Source organism: Chenopodium album, chromosome 9, assembly GCF_948465745.1.
Source record: "Chenopodium album chromosome 9, dcCheAlbu1.1, whole genome shotgun sequence".
NCBI lineage: Eukaryota > Viridiplantae > Streptophyta > Magnoliopsida > Caryophyllales > Amaranthaceae > Chenopodium > Chenopodium album.
The window spans coordinates 62885739-62909498 of NC_137842.1; the positions used below are offsets into that span (position 1 = coordinate 62885739).

General features: G+C 31.9%; 3 protein-coding genes across 4 annotated transcripts; 1 reads left to right on the forward strand and 2 right to left on the reverse strand.

Moving 5' to 3' along the window:
- Positions 1-748: 748 nt before the first annotated feature.
- Positions 749-2630, reverse strand: LOC145557900 (uncharacterized). The gene is made up of 4 exons (XM_081619078.1): positions 2334-2630; positions 1531-2243; positions 1319-1442; positions 749-1222 (listed from the first exon to the last, which is right to left on the reverse strand). Exons 1-4 carry the CDS (start codon positions 2628-2630, stop codon positions 749-751), a joined length of 1608 nt encoding a protein of 535 aa, XP_081475204.1.
- Positions 2631-4545: 1915 nt separating this feature from the next.
- On the reverse strand, positions 4546-8185 carry LOC145557901 (tricyclene synthase EBOS, chloroplastic-like). The gene is made up of 7 exons (XM_081619079.1): positions 8021-8185; positions 7186-7441; positions 6222-6594; positions 5663-5881; positions 5404-5542; positions 4929-5177; positions 4546-4839 (listed from the first exon to the last, which is right to left on the reverse strand). Exons 1-7 carry the CDS (start codon positions 8183-8185, stop codon positions 4546-4548), a joined length of 1695 nt encoding a protein of 564 aa, XP_081475205.1.
- A 9224-nt stretch (positions 8186-17409) lies between these two features.
- Positions 17410-22265, forward strand: LOC145558696 (nuclear pore complex protein NUP50B-like). Of its 2 annotated transcripts, none has more exons than XM_081620008.1 (2): positions 17410-17586; positions 20611-22265. In XM_081620008.1, the coding sequence occupies exon 2, from the start codon at positions 20648-20650 to the stop codon at positions 21944-21946; it is 1299 nt and encodes a 432-aa protein (XP_081476134.1). In that variant the 5' UTR covers positions 17410-17586; positions 20611-20647; the 3' UTR covers positions 21947-22265. The 2 variants fall into 2 exon arrangements, with proteins under 2 accessions (XP_081476134.1, XP_081476133.1); XM_081620007.1 differs by having other exon boundaries at positions 17411-17586; positions 20614-22265.
- The last annotated feature ends 1495 nt before the right edge of the window (positions 22266-23760 follow it).

Here is a 23760-nt window from a genome sequence, read left to right on the forward strand (position 1 = left end):
GGTGTTATGGGTTGCAGAAAATGGTTGTGCTGGAATAGACTCGGGAACAGGACAATCTGTAGTCTGTGAATCTGGTTGAGGTGTTTGTTCTGGTGTTTGGCAATTGGATCATCAGGGGTTTCAGGTGAAAGAACAAAGGTTCAGGAGTCTCAAAAACAGTATTAGTGTCAATTGAGTTATTTACAGGCAAAAATATAGGTAGGTTAGGTTGTGTAAGGTTAGTATCATAGTGAAAAGGGAGGTGTTTTTCATAGAAAACAATGTCTCTAGAAATAATGATTTTGTTGTTCTCCCTATTAAGCACCCTATATGTTTTCTGATCAGGTGGATAACCTAGAAGAACACATGGACTAGCCCTGGGATCAAACTTATCTCTATCAGGCTTGAGAGTTGAAACATAACAAAGACACCCAAACACCCTCAAATGATCAAGTTTGGGTTTAGAGCCATGTAATTTTTCATAAGGTGAACTAAAATCAATGCTGCTAAGAGGCATTTTGTTAATTATGTGTGTTGCACAAAGCAAACACTCACCCCAAAATCTGACAGGCACCCTGGACTGAAAGTACAAACTCCTTGCAGTTTCCAGCAAGTGTCTGTGCTTTCTCTCAACCACCCCATTATGTTGAGGTGTGTCAGCACATGACCTTTTATGTACAATACCTTTACCATTATATAGAGCCAAAATCTATCCTTCACATAGTTCTTTGGCATTGTTAGTTCTAATGCATAAAACATGTACAGCAAACTAATTTTCAATCAAAAGAACAAGATTATTCAAGATAGAAACAACATCTGACTTATATTTCATCAAAAAAGTCCAAGTGTGTCTTGAATGATCATCAACAACAGTTAGAAAATAACTACAGCCATCATGAGTCTTAGTCTTATAGGGACCCCAAGTATCAACATGCAGCAACTCAAAACACTTAGATGATCTAGAAGTGCTAGAATGAAAGGGTAACCTAGTCTGCTTTTCTTTGTGACACACTACATCCTTCCCTGAGTTACAACCAAAATGACTGTTTACAAGATGAAGTTTATTAAAAGGAATATAACCAAGTCTGAGATGCCAGAGCTTGGCTTCTTCTGTGATAGCCAAAAGAGAAGTGTCTGTAAACTTTGAATCCACAGTGTTCTGCTTCACTGGATCAAAATCATCAGTGGCATACAGACTAGAACTGAGACTACCAAGAACCAAGGAATGTTTCATGGTTGGATCCTGAATTAAACATTTATCATGAGTGAAGATCACTTCACAGTTCAAGTCCTTACACAATCTCTATGTAGAAATCAGATTGAATTTGAAACCAGGCACATGCAAAACATTTTGCAGTTTGATTCCATTTTCAAATTGAACAGTCCCAATATGTTCAACTTTTACTCTTTTACCATCAACAATATTAATGGTGTTAGGAAATTTATCAAACACCTTATATTCACTGAATAATGCAAGATTAGAGCATATATGATCAGTAGCCCCACTATCAATTATCCAATTAGAATGAGAGCAAGTAATGAGACAAGTACCTTGATTCTGGTGCAAGTGAACCTCCAGCTAAGCTTGCACCAATATCCTGATATTGCAGAGCTTTGAGAATTGAATTATAGTGATCTACTGACATAGTGACCTGAGCATCAGAATCCTGAGAAACTTCATCATCAGCATTACCACCCTGAACAAGTGCTGCAACCTTCTTGCCTTTAAACTTGTTGTTGTTTCCAAAATGAGGTGGATAACCATTGAGCTTATAACACTTGTCAATGGTATGTCCTGGAAATTTACAATAATCACAGAAAACTGGATTAGGCTTCCTGTTCTGCATCACTAGTTTTTGATTACCAGAAGTATGCTGATATTGAGGCTTGTAAAACTGTTGAGGCTTCTTGTAATCAGCTGCAAATGCCATGACCTTAGTGTTAGAGTCATCAACACTCAATTCTCTTTGCTTCTCTTCTTGAATAAACAACCTGTAAGCAATAGAATTAGGTGGCAAAGGTTGCATCATAAGAATGTTGGATCTGGTATTGTTGAACTTAGAATTCAACTTCATTAATAACTGAACTAAGCGTTCCTCCTGCTGTTGCTGTAGAAACTTCTGAGTCAAGGCACATGTACAGCCATTACAAGAACAAGTAGGCACAGGAATCATTTCACTGATCTGATCCCAAATAGCCTTAATCTGAGTAAAGAAATCTGCAATTGAGATATCAAGACCTTGTTGAAGATCTGATAATTTTTGCTGTAGAGTGAACAGTTGAGGTCCAGAGGTCTGAGAATATCATTCCTCTAGATCCTTCCAGATCTCTCTAGATGTTGTAAGATAAAGAACACTCCGAGCAATTGAAGTATCAAGAGACCTCAGAATGTAAGAAATAATGATTGCATCCCACCTCTGCCAAGCTGAGTATACTGGATCTGAAATAGATGGTTTAGCAAGACTCCCATCAACAAAACACAACTTATTCTTAGCTGAAAGAGCAATTGTCATGCTGCGCTTCCATTCACCATAGCCTTCACCAGAAAACTTCTCAGAAATCAAGGATTGTGAAGTATTTTCGGAAGGATGAATGAAATAGGGTCTTGTAGGATCCTGAATATGAGATTGAATTCTAGAATTTTCTGGCATTGTAGAATGACTGAGTATAGTCCTCAAATCAAATAAGAAAAATAGCCAAAAAATGGCAGAATATGATGATCAAACTCTCAAGATGAAACCTCATAAATTTGATCAAACAGTAAACGAAAATAGCAGAAAATCAATGAACAAATAACAAATAATATCATAGATAATTGCGGAAGAACATCAAAAAAACTAGCAGAATTCAACTAAATTTCTGGAAATCCAGAAGCTCTGATACCATGATGAAACCTGCTAGAAAGAACTAAAGAACAGAGAAGAAGAAGAAAGAATTTTAGAGAGAGAAGGAGAGTATTTCATTTCATAATTGGATGAATGAAAAATCTAATGCAAGATAGCTTTATATATATGCTACTAGATATTATTACATAGGCTGTAATATCTAACAAACTTTGTAACAAAATCTGCTGACTCGGCATCTCTAACAACCTTCAAAACAAACTCTGCCAGCATGGCAAGAGCACACCAAAAGCATGAGCATTGGACAACAGTCAGCAATAGTGATCAGCATCACTAATATCATCAATATAAAATTTTAATTCTACATTTTACCACCTAATTTTGTTTTATTGGGCCCATCTAACGACCAATAGTTCCCTTTTTTCCCACAATTCTTCATCGTCCTTCCTTCAATCTTCACATTCAATTGAGAGAATCTACTTCTCTCTTTCCTTTCTTCTATCTCAAAAACTCTAGCCTCCATTGTTGAATTTTAAGTTTATAATAATTCTTCCTCTTCTAGGAGGAATATTTCTCCCTCGGAAGACAGGGTTTTTCTTCTTCTTTAGGATCGAGAATTTGGCTCCTTCGAAAGACTGGGTTTTTCTTCTCTCTTTTGAGGGAGGATTTGCTTTTCTATTTCATGGATTGCTATAGAGTTGTTTTATGGGTAAAATTTTGCACAGGATAAAAAAAGAGGTTAATATTTCGATTACAATCTAGCGAATCAAACGGAAATTTTCTACACGGTTACAACAAATCGATAGACCCCCTCGCCGAAAGAGGGTATGAAGAATGTACGATTTGCAACAACGATCGTAGTTTTGCTTATGGAATATTTATATTTGATTCAATTATTATGTACTCTGTATTTATTAGATCTAAATATCTTTGTAGATGTCGTATAACTTTATTTATGAATCAATTTTATTTCAAAAAAAAATCTTCACATTCAATCCACCTAATTAATTCTTTCTTAAATCAAGTTTTTATGAACTTAATTTGTTAAGAATGTGGTAAAATACAAATTCTTTATGTTTGAATGGTAAAAAAACAATTGGGGTTATTTTTTATTGTATAAAAAAATCCTAAATATTATAATTTATGTCATTGTTAAATGTAAGGATTTCTTCCTAAAAAAATAAGTGAGCATTTCGGCGGCTTTTGGTATCTTACTAGGTTAGGTTCTGTGCGGCTGTGCCATGCACGGTAATAACATGGACAAAAATTCAACTACTTCGTATAACACACTCCATATTTATTTTCTTCTTATTTTGTGTATATTTTTAAATTAAACATTAATATAACAAAATAGTTGATTAGACTACAAGTATAGTATAACTACATATTAGACCATATGAGTGTTTAAAATTTTTATGATAAATGATTTGTGTTAATTATTAATCTATGTATAAATTATAGTATGTGACATTGACTAAAAAAAAAGGGGTGATTTTTGGAGGGAATTGAAAAACATAATCAAAAATTGACATGTGTAATTTCTAGTGTCTATTTTAGTGGAAAAGCTGGATAACACACATATCGCGTATATCCTGGATTATGGCCTTAAATGTACTGTATGGTGTTGTATTATTATGCAAATCCTTATTACAATCATATCTATTTTTATTGGGTGTAAAAAAAAAACATATCTACTTTTATCAATCAATTGTTTAAAAACACATTATAATTGGATAGGATCAACTATGAGAGAAACAATTTTCTTCTTTATTAGCTCAGGCGATCCATGACCGTCTCCATGTTGGTACGCGCATTGAGCTGTACGAGCAAGATTCATGGCTGCTTCTATGAAATCAGCCGAAAATGGAGTCTCATTTACAACTTGAATTTCATTTAGCCTTTTCCAGCTTTCGTCGATCAACTTGCTTAAGTGTTTACGTGCATCTTTCATTGTTACGCCTTTTTCCTTAGCATAACATGATATTGCATTTGCCGTTTCTCCTCTTTCTATTTCAGCCTACGTACACCAAAAAAGTTGAAACGTTACTATATTGTCTATATACGTTAAGTCTTAGGTGAGGCGGACTTAAAATATTATGTGCGTACCTCAGAAGTGGCAAGGTCATTAGAAAGTCGAAAGACCATGGAAGGTAAACGTAAAATGTCATGGTCGTTTCTTAAGCAATGAAGTGCCTCAGGAGTAATTTGTGGACTCACGAAGAAAAATACGTGTGTTAATGCTACGACTCCTGAAACTGAAATCCATCCATTGTTGAGATATTCTTCAAATGTTGGAGTTTGGCTATTTTGTAGCCATTTTGCCTCCACCAAAAATGCCTTTATCATATCTTCCCACTGAATATCAAGAGTACGTAATGTACTTTAGTCCACACCAACCATGAACCATATATATGTTTGGTTAATTAATCTTAGTCCGACTAAAATTTTATTTGTACATTAATCATTAAGAAAAATTCCATATGAAATGTCATCGGATTATATAAAATAAACACAAAAAATAAAGACATGGTCTGATATGGTATGGTTTGATTTAACGATGTTAATTAATTAAATTACTTACTGTCTTCTTAAGGTACGGGATGCAATTAAAACCCTTTTGCTTGAGGATTTCATATCCAATCTCATTAACAGTGTTGTACAATGCTAGGAAGGTTAGTTTCATGTAGTCTGGTAACTCATCGACAGCGTTAATGTTCCACCTACATGTAAACAAGCAATAACACAATTTTCAAAAAAATTACTGGAAGGAATAAATAGTTTAGGAAGCTTTAAAAATTTACTTTGCGTGCATATAGATCTAGTACACTTTAATCGCAAACCTCTCAATGGCATTGGTAAAGAGCTCAAGTTCATCAATGGTCCCATAAACATCATAGATGTCATCAATAATGGTGATGAATTTAAAGGCTTTAGTTAAAGCCTTTCGACCGTAGCTAAGTTCAGGCTTAGATAATGTGCCTATGCCCCAAAAAAAGCACTCCATTAGTCTATCCCTTGCAAAGCTCAACTTCTCTGATAGCTCAAGATCCTTCCACCACCTAAAAATAATAATTTACACAGTAAATTTTTTTATTTTTTTTTGAAATAAAACTTACACAATAATTAATCAAGGAGGAAGTATCAGTTTATCACATTGATTAACAAAATTTGTTTATGTATTGGCTAGCAAAGTCGTAAGTAAATCATTAAATACACGCAATCAACATGACATTTTTGTATTATATCATTTGTAGGGTCCATTTATAAAAAATGTTGATTAATTACAGTTTTACCACTCAAAATCTGTTTATAAGGTGATAAACTTGTATTTTTTCGTAATTAGGTAATAGTTGTGTAAAGATTTATGGTATCATCATAATAAAACTGTAAAGAGCTTACCTAGCCAACTCTTGGAGGTCTTGTTGATGCATCAATTGTGACCTATTGAAGTCGAGCATGGCAAGTTCGAGCAAGGCCGTTTCATCATCCTTAGGATGAGATTCGACGTAGTTTCTAGCTTCGAGCTTTGGCATTCTATATCGTAATGGAAGCCCTAATGTGTAATTCACATCATCATTAACAACAATCTTTTTATCCTCAAGTTTGTAACTATTAATTAAGTGCTCTTTGGTGAAAGCTTCGGCCTCATCTAATAGATGTTCCCCTTCAAATCCAAGGTGTGAGGCTTCGTACAAACTTTTCATTCCTTCGTTGTCATTGCATAAAGAGGGCTTAAAGTTGCCGTTTTCATCCATGAATTGCTTAAATATGTCTGTTTCTCATACCAAATAAATCCAAGAAAATCATTTTAATTACAAGGAAAAAAAGGCACACTAATTGGTTAATTAGTATATTCAACAACAATATTAATACTATACAATAGGCTGAGAAAAGAAAATCAATAATACAAATGCCGTAAATTGTCGCGTATGTAGTTCCATTAATACTAGAAAATTTGAGATAAAAATTTCCAAACTTCGATTTAGTCTAGTCCAAAACCCTATAAATCAGTATTAGGTAGTACAATATATATGCATATATAAAATCCTCTACGATTAATTTTCTCTTTAATATGCCGGGTAGATTTTTATTCTATGATCCATAACATCTCTTATACATTAAGATTTGATTTCTAATCCGATCTAGTTTAATTTATTTTGGTCTTGGCCTAATAAACAACACGCAAATAATTGATTATGTTGACAACACAATTGGACACTTTATATGATAATAACCGATATTTTTAAATATCAACAAAGAAAGTATTATCAACACTTGTTTATATTTTTTTTTTTACGAAATACTTATTCATACTTAAAATTAAATAAAATTGAAATTTACATTTATTGAAAAGGAAACATACCTTGAGACATAAAAATTCCATTTTGCCTGAGAATTCTGAACCCTAGGGCAGTAGCATGAAGATCAAGTTCCAAATCATCAAATTTGCATGACAATCTAGGTAGTGCACTTTCTATATCTTCGCCAAAATGATTTCCAAGACCTAGTCGTTGAATTTCATCGATTATCTTGAAAACCATTAAAGGTTTCAATTCTTCATCAACCATCAAATTCTTCACCTCACATTTTATCCTCTTTACTATGTTTTCATAATCATCCTAGATTAGTTAAGCATATAACAAATGATTAGCCTAAATTGGTAATACAATATCACATAATATACACGTATATATAATGCACATAATATACACATATATTATACATAATGGAAATTAAGATAGCAATGAATTTGAAATAATGCACTTCTAATATAAAGAAATGAAACCCTGATATATAAGCTACTCGGACTAGAAAAAATAATGACTATTACACAAGTATAATTGAGAATTATCAATTATAATTATTTTGTAGGATAGAAACTAACCTCACAATACTTGTGCAAGAAAATTTATTATTATTCGCATGCGAGGTTTATATGTACAATATTAATTATAAGAATAATAAAGTTGAAGATGAATAGTCAAGTTAATTATAAACAATAACATGTATGGCCTATTGATATACTTGTATAATTTTGTACCAATATGGCGAGTTTTCCCACATACCGGATCTATATATTGCCGTACTCACCCCTTGATCGATGACACGCCAATTATGTAATTGGCTTATACCTAACCTCTAGGCATACCACATCAAACAATCTTTATTATTTTTACCACAAAATTCGCAAAAATTACCTGCTGATCAGCATAATGATCTCTCTTCAAGGACTTGAGAAAATCAAGATTCCAAATACTAGGTTTATATCCTGCTGAACGTCTATCTGTTGTTGTTGAAGAGCTCATGGTTTTTTTATTTAAAGGTTGTACAACTAATGGACAATAACTAGAACTTCTTTGCATAAACAAGTTGAACAAAAATGTTGTTTGTGCTTCCCCTTAATTTATAGCTTCCTTCTTTTTTTTCTTTTTTTTTTCTTTTAAGAGAGCTATATAACTTGTTGATTTTCTAGCTTTGTTTTACAACATTAATTTATTAATGAAAGAAGTTAATATGGTGATATGTTCCATCTTTGTCATTAAGATAACAAATAAATGTTCCTTATGTTTTCCTAGGTATTTCGAACACATAATTGAAATTGAAAATTATTTATTAAATTAAAAAAACTACATAAACTTCTGGATTAAATTATTTGTGTAAGTCCGATTACTACTGTTTTATGGACAGTACAACAATTTTTACAAGCATACATGGATTTGATGACATTATATGACTAACAAAATGCAACAAATTTCATATCTTAATTATAATTGCATAGGTACTAAATATCTATTGTTACTAAAAAATGATGGTTGTGATATGATTGATAAATTACTAAAGATGTTGATTGATACGGAGTAACGAATTACGGAGTATAGATTGATATAAATAAAATCATATAACTAGACAAAATCAAGAATCATTCTTTATTTTGTATCAATTGATATCAATCTCTAAGATAAAATAGAAACTGAAATTAAAGGCAAAGCAAACTTACCATTATATAAATATTGATTATTATTACTTTAAATTTGCACAGCTGTTTTTCATTATTAATGTAATAAGTTACTTTTGTTATAAAGAAAATAATTTTAAAAAATTAAATAATTAAGAGATTAGGGTTCACCTTCTTAATCAACATAACTCTCAATACCTTCAATTCCCTTACATCATAGGTGAAACTAGCATAGTGTCCGTGCGATGCACGGTTTATAAATCAAACTATTAAACCCGTAGGAAAAATAAAAATAAAAACAAAGGTAATTCATTTACTATTAAAGGACTTGGTTACTAATGGTCAATAAAAAAAAAAAGTTAAAGGAACGTTATTTGAATAGTATTTAATGTTATTTGAATTTCTTTTAATTTTTTATAATGTTATTTTATTAATTGAAAAATAATTGAATAATACTCCACGTAACTATATAAGAAGTGGACTAATTTATTTATATCTCCCGTTGAGAAAAAACTAAAATTTTCTTATCATACCATCCGCATCAGTAGCTACAATCAATCTATTATATACATGTTTTATTTACCCATATATTTTCCTAAGTTAAGCATTGTGCCAAAAACTATATATTATATAATAGTCGATCATATATATAACCAACAGCTGATTAAATATAGTATACAACACAAATACTTTTTTTTTTAAACAAATACAACGGAGTATATATTACTAAGATTTATCCCTACCTTAATTATAAAATGGTTAACAAAACTCTTATAATAGTGCATGGACATTTATATATCTAAAAATGTTCTTTTTACATATATTTTTCCCCATTTAATTTTAAAAGCTTTAAAATTGTCTCTTGAATTCGCTAAATTGATTTAAAAGGTTATGTTTATTTCAATATTTAAGCCATTTACTATTTTCATTTCCTTTTCTTTTAATTTTTCTATTTAGAATTTATTAGACTATTAAGTTTCAAGATCGAAGTCAATATCTTTTTACCGTACAATCACTAAATCAAAGTCGTTCAACTAAAGTTTTGGACATTGCATAGCTACACAACATCCAACACATTTAATGATTACATGCAAATAATTTTAATAAAACTACGCATTCGATATAAGTTATTAAACAATTTAACTATATATACATTTTGATAGGTTTATATCTTTCATATTAACAAAATTTATAAATATTATTATATTTTGAAAAAAAAATTAGACTTTGGAGTTTTGTATAAGATAGATAAAGGATAAGTTAATTCCCGTCATATATGCATTGAGTTTTGGATGTTCTATCCGGTTCACCCTTTGGGCTAATCCAGATTTGAGGATCTTTTCTAGGCTATTAAGTTCCACTCCCCTTCCAATTGTTGTTGCAGGGGAGCGATCACATGTCCTCCCTACCAAGTGTAGTTTCAGGGCCTGTTCCGATTGACTGAACTCAACTGAACTAAACTGAACTGAACTGAACTGAACTGAACTTATTAATTAGTGATTTCTAACTACGAATTAGTGATCTTTGATTATTTATTGATTATTTATTACTATACATATGTGTATATACAAATGTACATATTATTAATAATAAAATTATTATTATTATTATTATTATTATTATTATTATTATTATTATTATTATTATTATTATTAATAATAATAATTTTGATTATTATTATTATTATAATAATAATTATTATTATTATTATTTATTGATTATTTTTAGTATTATTATTATTATTATTATTATTAATTTTGATTATTATTATTATTATTATTATAATTATTATTATTATTTATTGATTATTTTTAGTATTATTATTATTATTATTATTATTATTATTTATTGATTATTATTATTAGTATTATTATTTCAATTATTATTGTTATTATTATTATTATTATTATTATTATTTATTACTTATTGATTATTATTATTATTATTATTATTATTATTATTATATATTATTATTATTATTATTATTTGGCTTTATATCATTAGCAATATCATTAGACGTAAATTAAGAGCTGAACTGAACTGAACTGAACTGAATTTCAACGGAAGAGAACAGGCCCTCAATCACCACTACACCAACAACCAAACACTTGGTACAGAGGATACGTGTTATAAAATATTATATTATATACATATACTTTTTTATATTATAAAAAATATTATATTATATACACATACTATTATAGTTAAAAGTATTATTATGTATAAAACAACATAAATTATTGCACATGATTGTTGTATATCTAGTATAGTACATGAGCAATGCACGATTTTTAAATCAAAATGTTAGTTTTTCTAAAAAAATTCATAAGTAATAGCATTGTTAATATGAATATTACAATTTAAAACACGATTTTATATCTATCCCTTTTCCGTCAAATGTCTAATTCAATTTAACTTTTATTCTTCTTGTTTTGATTGGTTATTGGTTCAGTTTTTTATTTTTTATTTTTTATGCAAGAAAAACAAAATGTCATTGTAAAAGACATTGTATAGAAAATGAAAGGCCGGTTAAAATTAAATTTATGTTCAAGATTATGTATTTTTTTCCAAGACAACATTTCGGCTCAGCATTCAGTATTTGTTAAGGAGTACAACAAACGATAAAGGTAATTTTTACACTATTTTGTATCTTTATCAAAAACTTTTGTATTCATCCGATTACTTGAATTGAATTTAGAATAACTTGTAGACTATTTTGGGTAACTTTTATCAATAAAGCATAAATAACTTTCATTCATTACAGGGTAGCTTTTATAATAGGTGCACAATATTTTATTGTACATCTGATTTTTTTTTTTTTTAAAGTTTGTATTGATTTCATAATTGACGTCAAACTAAATTCTTATCGATTTTATTTAATTTTCATAAAAAAAAAACAATATTAGCCTTTCAAAACACGAAATATTTGTTTCCTTAATTATGCCACTTTAATCATATTGCTTCAAATTAGTTATTATTCTTTAACTTGACTATAAATAAAGACTAGATGAAGCCCGTGCGATGCACGGTTTGTTTGATTTTTTTTAAATAATGTTTTTTTTTTTGTATTTATGAGCCTAAAATTTGTTATATATTTAGATAAAATTCCTAATATTAAAAGATAATAAATAATATTTAATTAATTTAAACTTAAAAATCTCATTCGCCAATTTTGCTTACATGGCATTTAAATTATTTAATTCTAAAAGAAATTAATAATCTCTTATTTAATTGGCTACTACTAAGATTTATAATCCTACATGGCGCGCTGAGAAAATTAGATCCTACATGGCTCTCTAAAAACTCGGGAAAAAACTCCCCTTTATATATATATATTAGATTGGAAAGAATTTATGGATTATTTGTAGTATTGGAAAGTAAATATTTATTATAAAAAAAATTAAATCAATATTTATGTTAGGAAATCATGAAAATCTTATGCATGTATAGAAACTTGCTTTTATTGTTTGAAGTTTAACAAAAATAACTATGCTTGAATATGTAAACAATAATTATATAGATATATTTAATACTTAAGATAAGCCAATGAGAGAGTGACATTTGTCATCCTCACATTGAAGCGCTTGTCTTTTAGTATAATATATATAGATAGATAGATTATAAGCGGACAATTATACTGTATACTTCATACTTCATTCGTATGTTTCTTGAAGGCTTTTTGACATTTAATTTTGATTCGTTCACTCGTTCCTCATAATTAATACGAGTATCAATTGTTGATTTGTTGATATACTTCATATTTTTTCAGTACCTATTACGAAATATTTGTTATTTTCACTTTAATTTTTACATACCCTCTCTTACCCCTAGTACTTTTTAGACCTACTAGTCAATTTTCTTTCACAATCACTTTTTCTCTCCTATTGAAAAATAAAAATAACACTTTTGCGTTATATTATCCGTAATTCCCTGGACCGTGCATCTACATTAAGTGAGCAAAATATGAATATATATGAAACTACATGTCTTAGATACTCTAGCTAGGAATCATTAGTTTATGGCCCTTATGCACAGTACGGTCTTAGATCCTAGGACCTCCTGAAATCGGGAGGGAAACTCTAACCACTTGAACTATCCCTCACTCTCACTATCTCTCTTAATCTAATTATTCATGCTAGCAACTTGTAGACTCTAATTAAGCTAATTAAATAAGATAATTGATTTGATTTCGTACTTTGGGTGTGCCCAACAGATTTAGTCTAGAGTATGTTGTAAGCCTAATATAGTAGCATTAGAAATTTAGAATAGTCTTCTTATTGATCTAAAGCGGTCTTCATCAGCTAGACATTCATCACCATCATTTGATCTTTCAATATTCTTTGTTAATTCATTTGAAACAAGTATGTGGACTTCCCCTCACATAGTCACATGTAATATCCTTTTCAATCTGGTCATATATATCCATGTGGTCGAGTGCATATTTGCATTCCCCTTTACGTGGCTCGGGCCATTCAAAATGGCCCAGAGTATATCACTACTAAAATTCGGTCAAATTGCGACCGTTTTTTTACAACCGTCTTTAAAACGGTCGCAAATTATAATATTTGCGACCGTTTTTAAGGCGGTCGCAAATTTGCGACCGTTTTTAGGCTATTTAACAGTCGCAAAGGTATTTAAAAATTTCTTTAAAATAATATACATGTTAAAAATAATTCTAAATAAAAACAATTCTATTACGACCGCCAAAACGGTCGCAATTTGTGAACATTACGACCGTTATAGAAACGGTCGCAATTTGCGACCGTTCTTAATGCGGTCGCAGATTATAATATTTGCGACCGTTTATAAGGCGGTCGCAGATTATAACAATTTGCGACCGTTTTAGCGGTCGTAATTGTTTATTTATTAATTTTTAAAATAGGGTATATAAGGGGCTTAAGCTTCCCAACCCAAACTAACCCTAATATATTTTTTTGGGTTAACAGCCGCTCCCCCCCCCCCTCTCTCTCTCTCTCTCTCTATCTCTCTTCTCAGCCGACCCTCCTCTTTCACCCTCCATTTTCCTTTTCTCCACTCTATCCTTCTCACGCCCCTCTTCTTTCACTCTCACCTCCTAATTCTCCTCTTTCACTTCCGAAAATGAAGCAAAGCACTTGAGAATTGAAGAATAAGAAGCCGGAAATCGCTGCTCATTCAAGATTTGGCCGGAAATTGGAAGCTTCGCCGGCGATTTCCCTCTCCTCCACGCTCCTTGCCACCGTCACGACCACACACTGTAACAAGACCTCCACCGTCACAAGAACGAGCCTAAGAGAAGTCAAGGTTTTCTAGATCTGATAATTAATTTAGGTTATATTTTTTATCTAGATTTATTGTTTCTTGTTTCTGATTATGTATAATTGTTTTATTGTAATTTTAGTTTTTAATTTTGAAAGATCTATATTATTGTTTTATTTCTGATTTGTGTTGTTTATTGTAATTTTAGTTTATAATTTTTGCAAGATCTATATTATTGTTTTATTTCTTATTTTTGGGTAAATTTCTGTAATTTGTATAATTTTATTTCTGATTTTGTGGGTAATTTTCTTAATTTTTTATAATTTTTATGGGCGGCGTGGTGTTGAGGTGGTTTCGGGTGAGTGGTGTTGAGGTGGTTTCGACTGAGCGACGTTGGGTTGAGATGGTTTTAGGTGAGCGGCGTTGGGTTGAGGTGGTTTTAGGTGAGCGGTAGTTGATTTATTGGTTAGGGTGAGGAGTTGTGGTGGGTAAAGGTGGTTTGGGTTGGCGGTGGTGGTGGGTTAGGTGGTTTCAGGTTAGCGGCGGTGAGTTATCGTGGTTAGGGTTGGTGGGTAAAGGTGGGGTTTGGGTTGGCAGTGGTGGTGGGTAAAGGCTAGCGGCGGTGAGTTATCGTGGTTAGAGGCTGGATGCGAAAATCAGTAGTGCGTTTTTTCTTTTTTTCTTTTTTTTTTTAAATTTTAGCGACGGCTTATGGCGGTTGCTAATTCCAAAAATTGCGACCGCTGACATAACCAGTCGCAATTTTAAATTTTTGCGACCGTTTTCTAAACAGTCGTTGAAAATAATAAAAACGGTCGCAAAAAAACTGCGACCGTCAAACGATCGCAAAAATGATTTTCTGCGACCACGTGAATAACGACCACCACCTTACGACCGTTGACGGTCGCAATTACTAATTGCGACCGTTTTTACTATAATCTGCGACCGTCAGAGACGGTCGCAATTTGGCCGAATTTTAGTAGTGTATTACAACCATTAAAGGTCTCAATTATGGAATTCGTATCAATTTATATACTTTATCACACACCTCACAAAGTGAATGTTGAGCTTGAAATTAAATGTGAATGTAGCTTGGACCCTTTCCATATCATATGGGAAAAAAATTTCACTTAAAAATAGATAAGAATTGAATCTATGATCTCATGTCACTTGAGATAGCATGTTTTTATTTTTGTTTTTTTTTTTAATTATTATTTTTATTTTACGGGACTTGATAGCATGTTAAAAGACCAATGCATTCAAAAACTTAATTTGATGATTGAAACCTGGCATCTATTGATTTATGTACTCTATCATAACATGGGTCCTTTTCATACCAAAAGCGAACATTCCACTTTAAAAGGAGGGGCGTATAGCTCATGACCTTTATGTCACAAATGCGCTATATATAGAAAAGCCCAAGCTGCATCCTCACAAGTGATGAAATATTGATATTCAAACTACACATGAGATGCCTTATATTGTGGGAGAAGTATTGGTACATAGGGTCTATGTGTCAATGAAACAAGTAAAATAGCATTTTTTGTGAATAATGAGAACATGAGAAAAAACAATGGTGGGAAATTTAATGGCAAAAATTATCACTACATGCATAATAGTATACAAAAATATAACACTAAACCATTTAGAGAGAAAAAAAATGTTAAATACCCCATATTGTCCTCCTATGTGCATGTGAAACACATAGACACTATGCGTCTGACTTATTTAATTATCAATATTATGCTTTTCTGGTTGGAAATTAAAAAAGCAAAAAAAAAAAAAAGCAAAAAAAAAAAAAAAAAATTACATTAAGCATTTCTAACAAATTAAATCTTATGCATAAAGCATAATTACTTGTCATAGTGTTGTACTAATTAATAGTAAAAAATTCTAGAGCATTGTTTTGGAACGGAGGGCGTAATAAAGCGAACTAAAGCCATAGTTTAGTTCACATTATTTTACCTTATTTAAAAAAATAAATAAATCAAATAAAATTAGAATAAAATAAGTAATTACATATTTACATACTTATCATTTTATATGCTATTTTTTTACTGCTAAATATCTACAATTTCGTAATTAATTGAAAAAATTATGAATATTACACATTAATAACCTACACATCATTATTATGAATATCCCACTTGATATATATTTTGTTTATCCATTATCTTATACATAAAATCGAGTGCATCTAGGCGCATATGGCCTATGTATTTGGCATACTATAAAAGGATAATCTGGGGTTCAACGGTACATTTTCTTTCTCTCAATGTTACAGGTACATTTTTGTGTACTATTATGCATGCATAATAATGTACTACTTAAGTATAAGTTGTCTGAATAGTAGTTTTTGTGACCTATAGTATTATGCATGTAGTGATACTTTTTGTCATCATATTTTCCACCCTCAGGTTATCATTATTTACAAAAATGACATCCTATTCGCATGCCATATTAAACATGGTTATTGGGCAGGTCGGATCGTGTTAAGGTCAGTGCGGGTTGGATCAAAGAGGGTCACATTTTATAGGGTCAATATCGGATCGGGTCAATAGTGGGTCGATAATGGGAGGATCTACAAAATATCAATAAAAAAAATATATATATTGGACGAAGTCATTATTAAGTATATATGAATACAAATTTATGTATGTAATTATTTTTACATTATCTATTTTCTTTATCAATTAAATTGAAAAAGCATTTTGACACTACCCAATAAGGGTTTTGTCCATTAAAGGCTCTATCCATTAAAAACCCTTTAAGTTTTGTCCTGACCCTATTATCATTAAGCTACCCTACCCAATAACCACCTCTATAGCTCTTAACCCTTGAGCAAGTTTAGCCCCAAGTTTTAAGACTTGGATGTGACATCATTTTTTGTGGTTTCCATTGAAAATGATGTCATCAAATTCTTGTTAAGACTCACTAAGACTTACACAAATTTATCACTTTAGCCCTAAGACTTAAATATTTGACATATTATATGTAGAATAATGTAAAAATAAAAAAGGATAATAAAAATAAAAGTGAAGTGGGTGAAGTGGGTGAAATGGGTCCCAATCTCAAGTCTTAAGTTGAGACTTGCTTGAGGTTTTTGAAGAAAAATGGGAAAAGTCTTAAGCATATGTCTTAAGATTCAAATTGATGATGTCACCTCAAGTTTTAAGACTTGGGGCTAAACTTGCTCTTATACATAGGTCATATGCCCAATATTTTTCCCATAAAATTAAAATTTGGTCAAATCAGACAATCACATCAAATCATATCAACAAAAATAACTTGAAGTTAAAAAAATGCCCTAAATATAGCTAAATTAACCCCTAGCTAAATTAACCCCTTAAACCTGTATTTTTAGTGAGTATAACAGGATAATACGGTACACCTTATTACACCCCATCAATGCTTCTTCAAGCATCGAGTTCCAGAGTCTAACCCTAGCGTCACTACTCACAACTTAAACCCTCATTTTCTCTCTCCTCTGCTCACTCTCCATCACTCTCCCGCCGCCGCTCACGTCGCCGGAATCCTTCAACACCGGCACCGGCGTAGATTCCTCTATTTGTAAGCTTCTTTATATTCTAACTATTATCATTTATTCAAGTTCTCATTTTTATGTGATTTTTAATCGCTTATTGTTTTAGCCATGTTTTTATATTGAAATCAGTTTATTGATTCGGAATTTATTGATGAAATTTTCCCATTTATTGAATTGCTTTAGGATAGTTAGGAGATTCAATGTTTAAACTTGAAAATTGTTTGTTTTTCTATGCTTGATTTTTTTTTTTAATTGTTTGTTAAATATTTTGTGGGGTTTGATGGTTGATAGGAATTTTTATTGAAATTTAATTAAAGTGACAGAAAATTGAAATTATTGGTGAATTTTGGGGGTGTTTGTTATTACCATTTCATTATTGGTGTTGCTGAGAATTGGGTGTTTTAAAAAAAAAAAAAATTTATTTTAAAAATTAACCAGTTTGTCAGATGAAAAATAAATTGAAAATGAAATATGTAGGCTTGTAGCTCATCTAGTTTTGATGTCATCTTGTTCTTGTTGGTTCTGTAATTATGATATATATGGTACCATCTATCCATTGTTTAAATGAGCTTTTGAGGGGTCGTCTTTCAAATTCGTATTTGAGTTGAAAGACTACTCGTATTATTTATCACCCATTGCCTCACCCTTTTGTTCTATTGACTTTGTGTGCTGGTTGGAAATAGAGCATGCACATGCTTCCCTATTTTGCATCGCACGCATTAATGAAGTAGTGAATTGGGACTTTGTAATAAGGAAAGTTTAATCTTAAGTTGTTATGTATGGCAAGAAAGATGTCTGAAAGATTTTCATCCTCCCTTGAATTGAATACGCAGTAGTTAAATGTTTGCTATTGAGATTTTGTATCCCTTCATCTGTTCAACATAGAAGGCCGTCTTAGAATCTAATAATGTGAAATTGTTTTACATTAATTTGAGATGAATAGGCTACGATTGGATTAAGTGGTTGAAATTTATTAATTTTCTTTTCTAATATGTATTGACTATAATCTGTGGATGTCATTAATTTATTTTATTAGGTTTGCTTGTTTTTTTTGGTGTTTAGAGAGCCACAAGGGCGGGGGTGAGAATCGATCCCAGGACCTCCTAGGATCGGGAAGGAAGCTCTAACCACTTGAGCTATCCCTCACTCTCTTATTAGGTTTGCTTGTAAGATCATGTTTTTTTATTTTATTTTATTTTTTTAATACTAAAACTAATAACTTATTTTAACAAAAATAAATGGTCAAAATGCGAACAAACGTTGTTTAAACATCGAACAAATTAATTTTCCTAAGGTTAGCTAGTTACAGAGTATTGCATTGGGTTAACAAAGGAAGTGCTTAAGTTGTACTCGATGTATGTGTGGTTGTGTCATGGCCTTATTATGCATGCTTAAACAATATCAAGAAATATGTGAAGTATGGACTTTGAAGTGTTTGTCTGGTATATATATCTTGGGTCTAAGCATTCTGTGGTTGCTAATAGTTTTAGCTTAAAGTTTGGTGCTGGACTAGATTTAGTTTCTCTAGCGTGCTTTTCTTGATTGGTTGATTAATAGTTGATTACATCTCAAGGTATTGGTATGTTGGTTATGGTCCTTATGGCTTATGTCAAGATTGACATTCTCCTGTTTTTAAAGTTTATTACTGAAATTTTATGGTGATGTTAGTTTGGGTTTTAAAGATTGAAATTGGGAATTTGTTATCATTTACAAAATTTCCTCCCCTTTGTTTAGTTTGGGATGGAAATAAGCTGAAAATTTATAGCTAGCTTACCAAAATTTCATTTTACCACCTCCCTATTACCAATTTACCACACTCCTCCCTAGTAATTAAATCTATCACATCAATTATGATTCCTATACTTCTAATCCTATTCACTATCTTTTGATTGCTTGTAACATACTGTCATACACCTTTGTTTTTATTGTGGTGCTCAAAAGCTACACTGACTCTTGTGTGTTCAACACCCTATGGATTCACATGGTGCTTAAAAGTTTCGTCTTTTTTAGCATACCTTTCTTCAATGGGTTCTTCTTCATTAGTGCATCATATGTAGGCAGTGGGCCTATTTAAACCCTAAAATATGCAACATAGTTGAGTTATTCAGTTAATAGACATGTTCTGGAGGGTTTATATATATAACTTAATCACTCATATGACCTTATTTTTCCTGAACTTATCTTATTTGAACTCAATCACTAATATGACCTTATTTTTCCTGAACTTATCTTATTTGAACTTAGTCTTCAACTAGCATCTGAATAGTTGTCTTTTATTTGAGCAATTTTGCTCGTAGTTTTGGAATTGCCTTCTCATCTCCACTGACCTGGGTCCAAGAATCTGTGATTCAACTTTCTATTGACCATCATTGCGCACTTTTGTGCCTTAACTAACAGCTGCTTATGACTTGAAATAGCGAGGTATACTTTTTTTTTGTTACCAAAAACGGAATAGCTGGCTCATCCAATTTTTCTTTACGCTTTAATACAAAAACGGAATAGCTGGCTCATCCAATTTTTCTTTACGCTTTAAGGAAAAAAAAGAAAAAAAACAAGTAGGAGATTCTTAGAAACTGGCAGGAATCTGTTATATGATTCTTGGTGGAGGTTTCAGTGGTTAACATTGAACAGGTGTTTTGTTTTATCGTGTTTGCTGGATTAAAGTTTGAGGGGATGAGAGAGGGGGGGGGGGGGGGGTACTAGATTTGTTTTGAGTGAAGTTATTATAGTAAAGAACCTCTGTTTCTATAGATATTGATGCTTAGGGATAAGTTGATGATCTTTATCACTGGACAAGTAATTTTTTGTTAGGAAGTGTTGAGAGTAAGAGTAGTTTCCTTTATAAATTTCTTATGCTATTTAAAGTTGAAGTTAACTTTTTCTTTGTTTTTAATGCTTGTGGATGGATCAATTGATGGGTATGATACAACTAGTTTTAAAGGCTTGACTATTTTCTCATGTCATGCCTTTTGTAGTCTCAAGTTTCTGCAGCAGTCTTTGTCTTGTTCATGCAGTGCTATATTTGACTCCTTTCTTGAATTTCTTTTCAGCAGTCTTTCTCTCTTATTGGTATTTCTTTTATCTCCAATGGGTGATGATAATCAGCCTTCTAAGAAAAGAGCTGCTGGTAGAGAATTATCTCGAGACAATCCTGGTCTTGATGATGAGGAAGAATCCGAAGAACCATCGGGAACTTTCAAGAAAGCAGCTGAGGATGTATTGGCCACGAGAAGAATAGTGAAAGTTCGTCGTCAGCAAACTTCTACAACACCCTCTGCTCCCTCATCAAATCCTTTTGCCGGAATTCGATTGGTCCCCCCAGCTCCGGCTCCTGCTACTGCTCCTGCTACTGCAGAAGCACAGACTGCTGAAGACAAAACAGGTAGTGAAGATGCTGATACCAAAGATGATGCTAATTCAGAATCAGAAACTCAAGTGAAACAAGTAGAACCAAAAGAGACACCTAATGAGGCCACAACAGAATCTAATGCAGATAAGGAGAAAGAAGCACTCACTGAGCAAACAAATGTTGTTAGTCAACCTGAACAAGCTGCTGATGTTGCTGCTGCTGAGCCCAAGCCAAGTGATGAGAGAGAAGCTGATGACAGTGCTGTAAAAACAAGTGAAGCTGGTGAAATACAAGCTGATTGTACCAAGGGTGAGAATGATGGCACAAATGACAATGAAAAACCTGATGCAAGTGGGAATGGTGGTGCTGCTTTGAGTTCATTTCAACAACTTTCAAACAGCCAAAATGCGTTTACTGGCCTTATGGGCACTGGATTTTCGACCTCTACTTTCTCTTTCGGCTCGCTTCAAAAAGATGGGTCTCCTTCACAGGCATCTCTTCCTACCTTCAGTTTTGGCGCCCCAACCAATGGTAGTACCCCCCTTTTTGGTTCAGTGATGACAGGGACATCCATTGGGACAAAGACTGAAAGTTCCACATTTCGATCTATGCCAGAGGTACCAACAGAAACAGGGGAAGAGAACGAAGAAACAGTTTTTAATGCTGATTCTGCTCTTTTCGAGTTTATTGATGGTGGATGGAAAGAACGCGGTAAAGGAGAGGTAAAATTGAACGTCCTTAAAGGGGAAACTCAGAAAGCTCGGTTGGTGATGCGAGCTAAAGGGAATTTGAGATTGATTCTGAATGCAAGTCTTTTTCCTGATATGAAGCTCACAAAGATGGACAAAAAAGGCATCACCTTTGCTTGTGTGAATATCGCTACAGAAGGCAAGGATGGGCTCTCAACATTTGCACTGAAGTTCAAAGATGGCTCGATTATGGAAGAATTTTCCTCAGCAGTTTCAGCTCACAAGGATAAGCCTGCTACTACTGAACTGAAGACTCCAGAAAACTCTCCAAAGGCCTCAGATGATTAAAAAGTATATTTGCAAATATCTGCTGGTGTTATTGCATGAGAAGCTGTAACCCTGTAAAACTGATGCTGTTGTCACCAGAGACAGGGAAGTGAGGAGGTTCAAGATTTTTGTATGTCAAAGCCCTTTTCTTGGGCGAAAAGTGATAAGAAGACATTTACCGCCCCATTTTGTTGTGCGACTGCACTGTAACATGTCATCAATGAGGTATTTGTCAACTTAGTAACTACTTGTAATCCGGGATGTTGAATAATATGTTAGAATGTTTGTTACTGAATTTGGATCTGGGATATATGGAGCTATGTTATTACGAATTACATCAGTTATTTTGCATTCTTTGATTAGGTTTTAGTTTGCTGCTCTATTCCATTGATCATCAATGGTTGTTGCTTTGTGTCTTGAATACCATAGGACTTGACCTAGATTATTCTTCTCTTGTGAGCATAGTGGTTTTGAATTTTTCACAAATTATCTTAAATTTGAGGTTCCCTATATCCATCTGTTTCTTTGTGTGTGTTTTCAAAATAAACTTGATTAAATATGATAGGTATTACCGTATTAATTGATGTATTAAAAGTCTACAGAAACAAATTTCTCAAATAAAAAAAAATGTACTACTACTATTTAAATAGGTTAAATTTAATCACTGAAACCAATAATTAGTAGTTCAACCAATAACCTATTAATTGCTAAAAAAAAAAAAGGTTTGTTCTCATTGACTAAAGTCAGCTTAACTGAATTGAATACAATGAAAACTATACACTTATGCAAAATACTCATAACCCATAACTTGAATTTGGAAATCAATCATACAATCCTTAATTTCATTTCCATCTCAATTTTTTTTTTTTCTAGGGTTAAACTAAATTATTGATGGAAAAGTACATTATAAGAAAAATCAAAAGTACTAAACTACCAAATGCAATCTTCTTTAAAAAAAAAAAAAAAAAAAAAAAAAAAACCATATGCAATCTTATAACGATAAATGAATTAGTGTGGGATGGACTAAGGAAGTAGTTATGTAGCCCATTCGAGTAGTCTAACTAAACTTTATTAGTTTCTATCTGCCAAATCTAGTTCATTTCATTTTAATTCATATCAATTTCAACTCTTAATAAAAAACTTTATTATTATTCATCCTGAATTAGTAGCAACGTTTTTCATTGGCACAACTTTTTTTTCTTTTTTGGTTGATAGAAGCCTTATTATTAACTTTAGTTCAGTTTATTTCAGCTCATTATAACGTAGTCTAAATATAATGGTGCGAGACTGCGAGTATAAATATTTTGTTTTCAATATAATAAAATATTTACTCATATTAAATCACTAGCGTGTTTTCTATGCGATTGGCCACATTGTATGACCACTCGTAGAAAAACCGAGTTCCCATATATAGAATAACCCTTATTATACTTATTGATGAGATACCCTTATAACCTCTATAACCATAACAAAATAACTTCTATAACATTAATCGAGTAACTCCATGGTGACTGCATTACGGAATAGTATGCATTGCACTCCCATAAAAGCAATTTGATTTAACGGCTATATCACCAAATGTCACTGAGTAATTTAAAAATTCACCAAATGCCATCGGACTTTTCAGAATTCACCAAATGCCACTGAGTTTTTAAAAAATTCACCGAGTGCCATTAATGACTAACGGCAGTTAACTTCGTTAATCATTAAGGCTAATTATGCCACGTGGTGTTTTCTAATTGGTTCACTTTATTATTATTATTTTATTTATCAAAAAAAAATTAAAATCAGAAGTTTTTTAAAAAAAAAATAATAAAAATAAAAATAAATTAAAA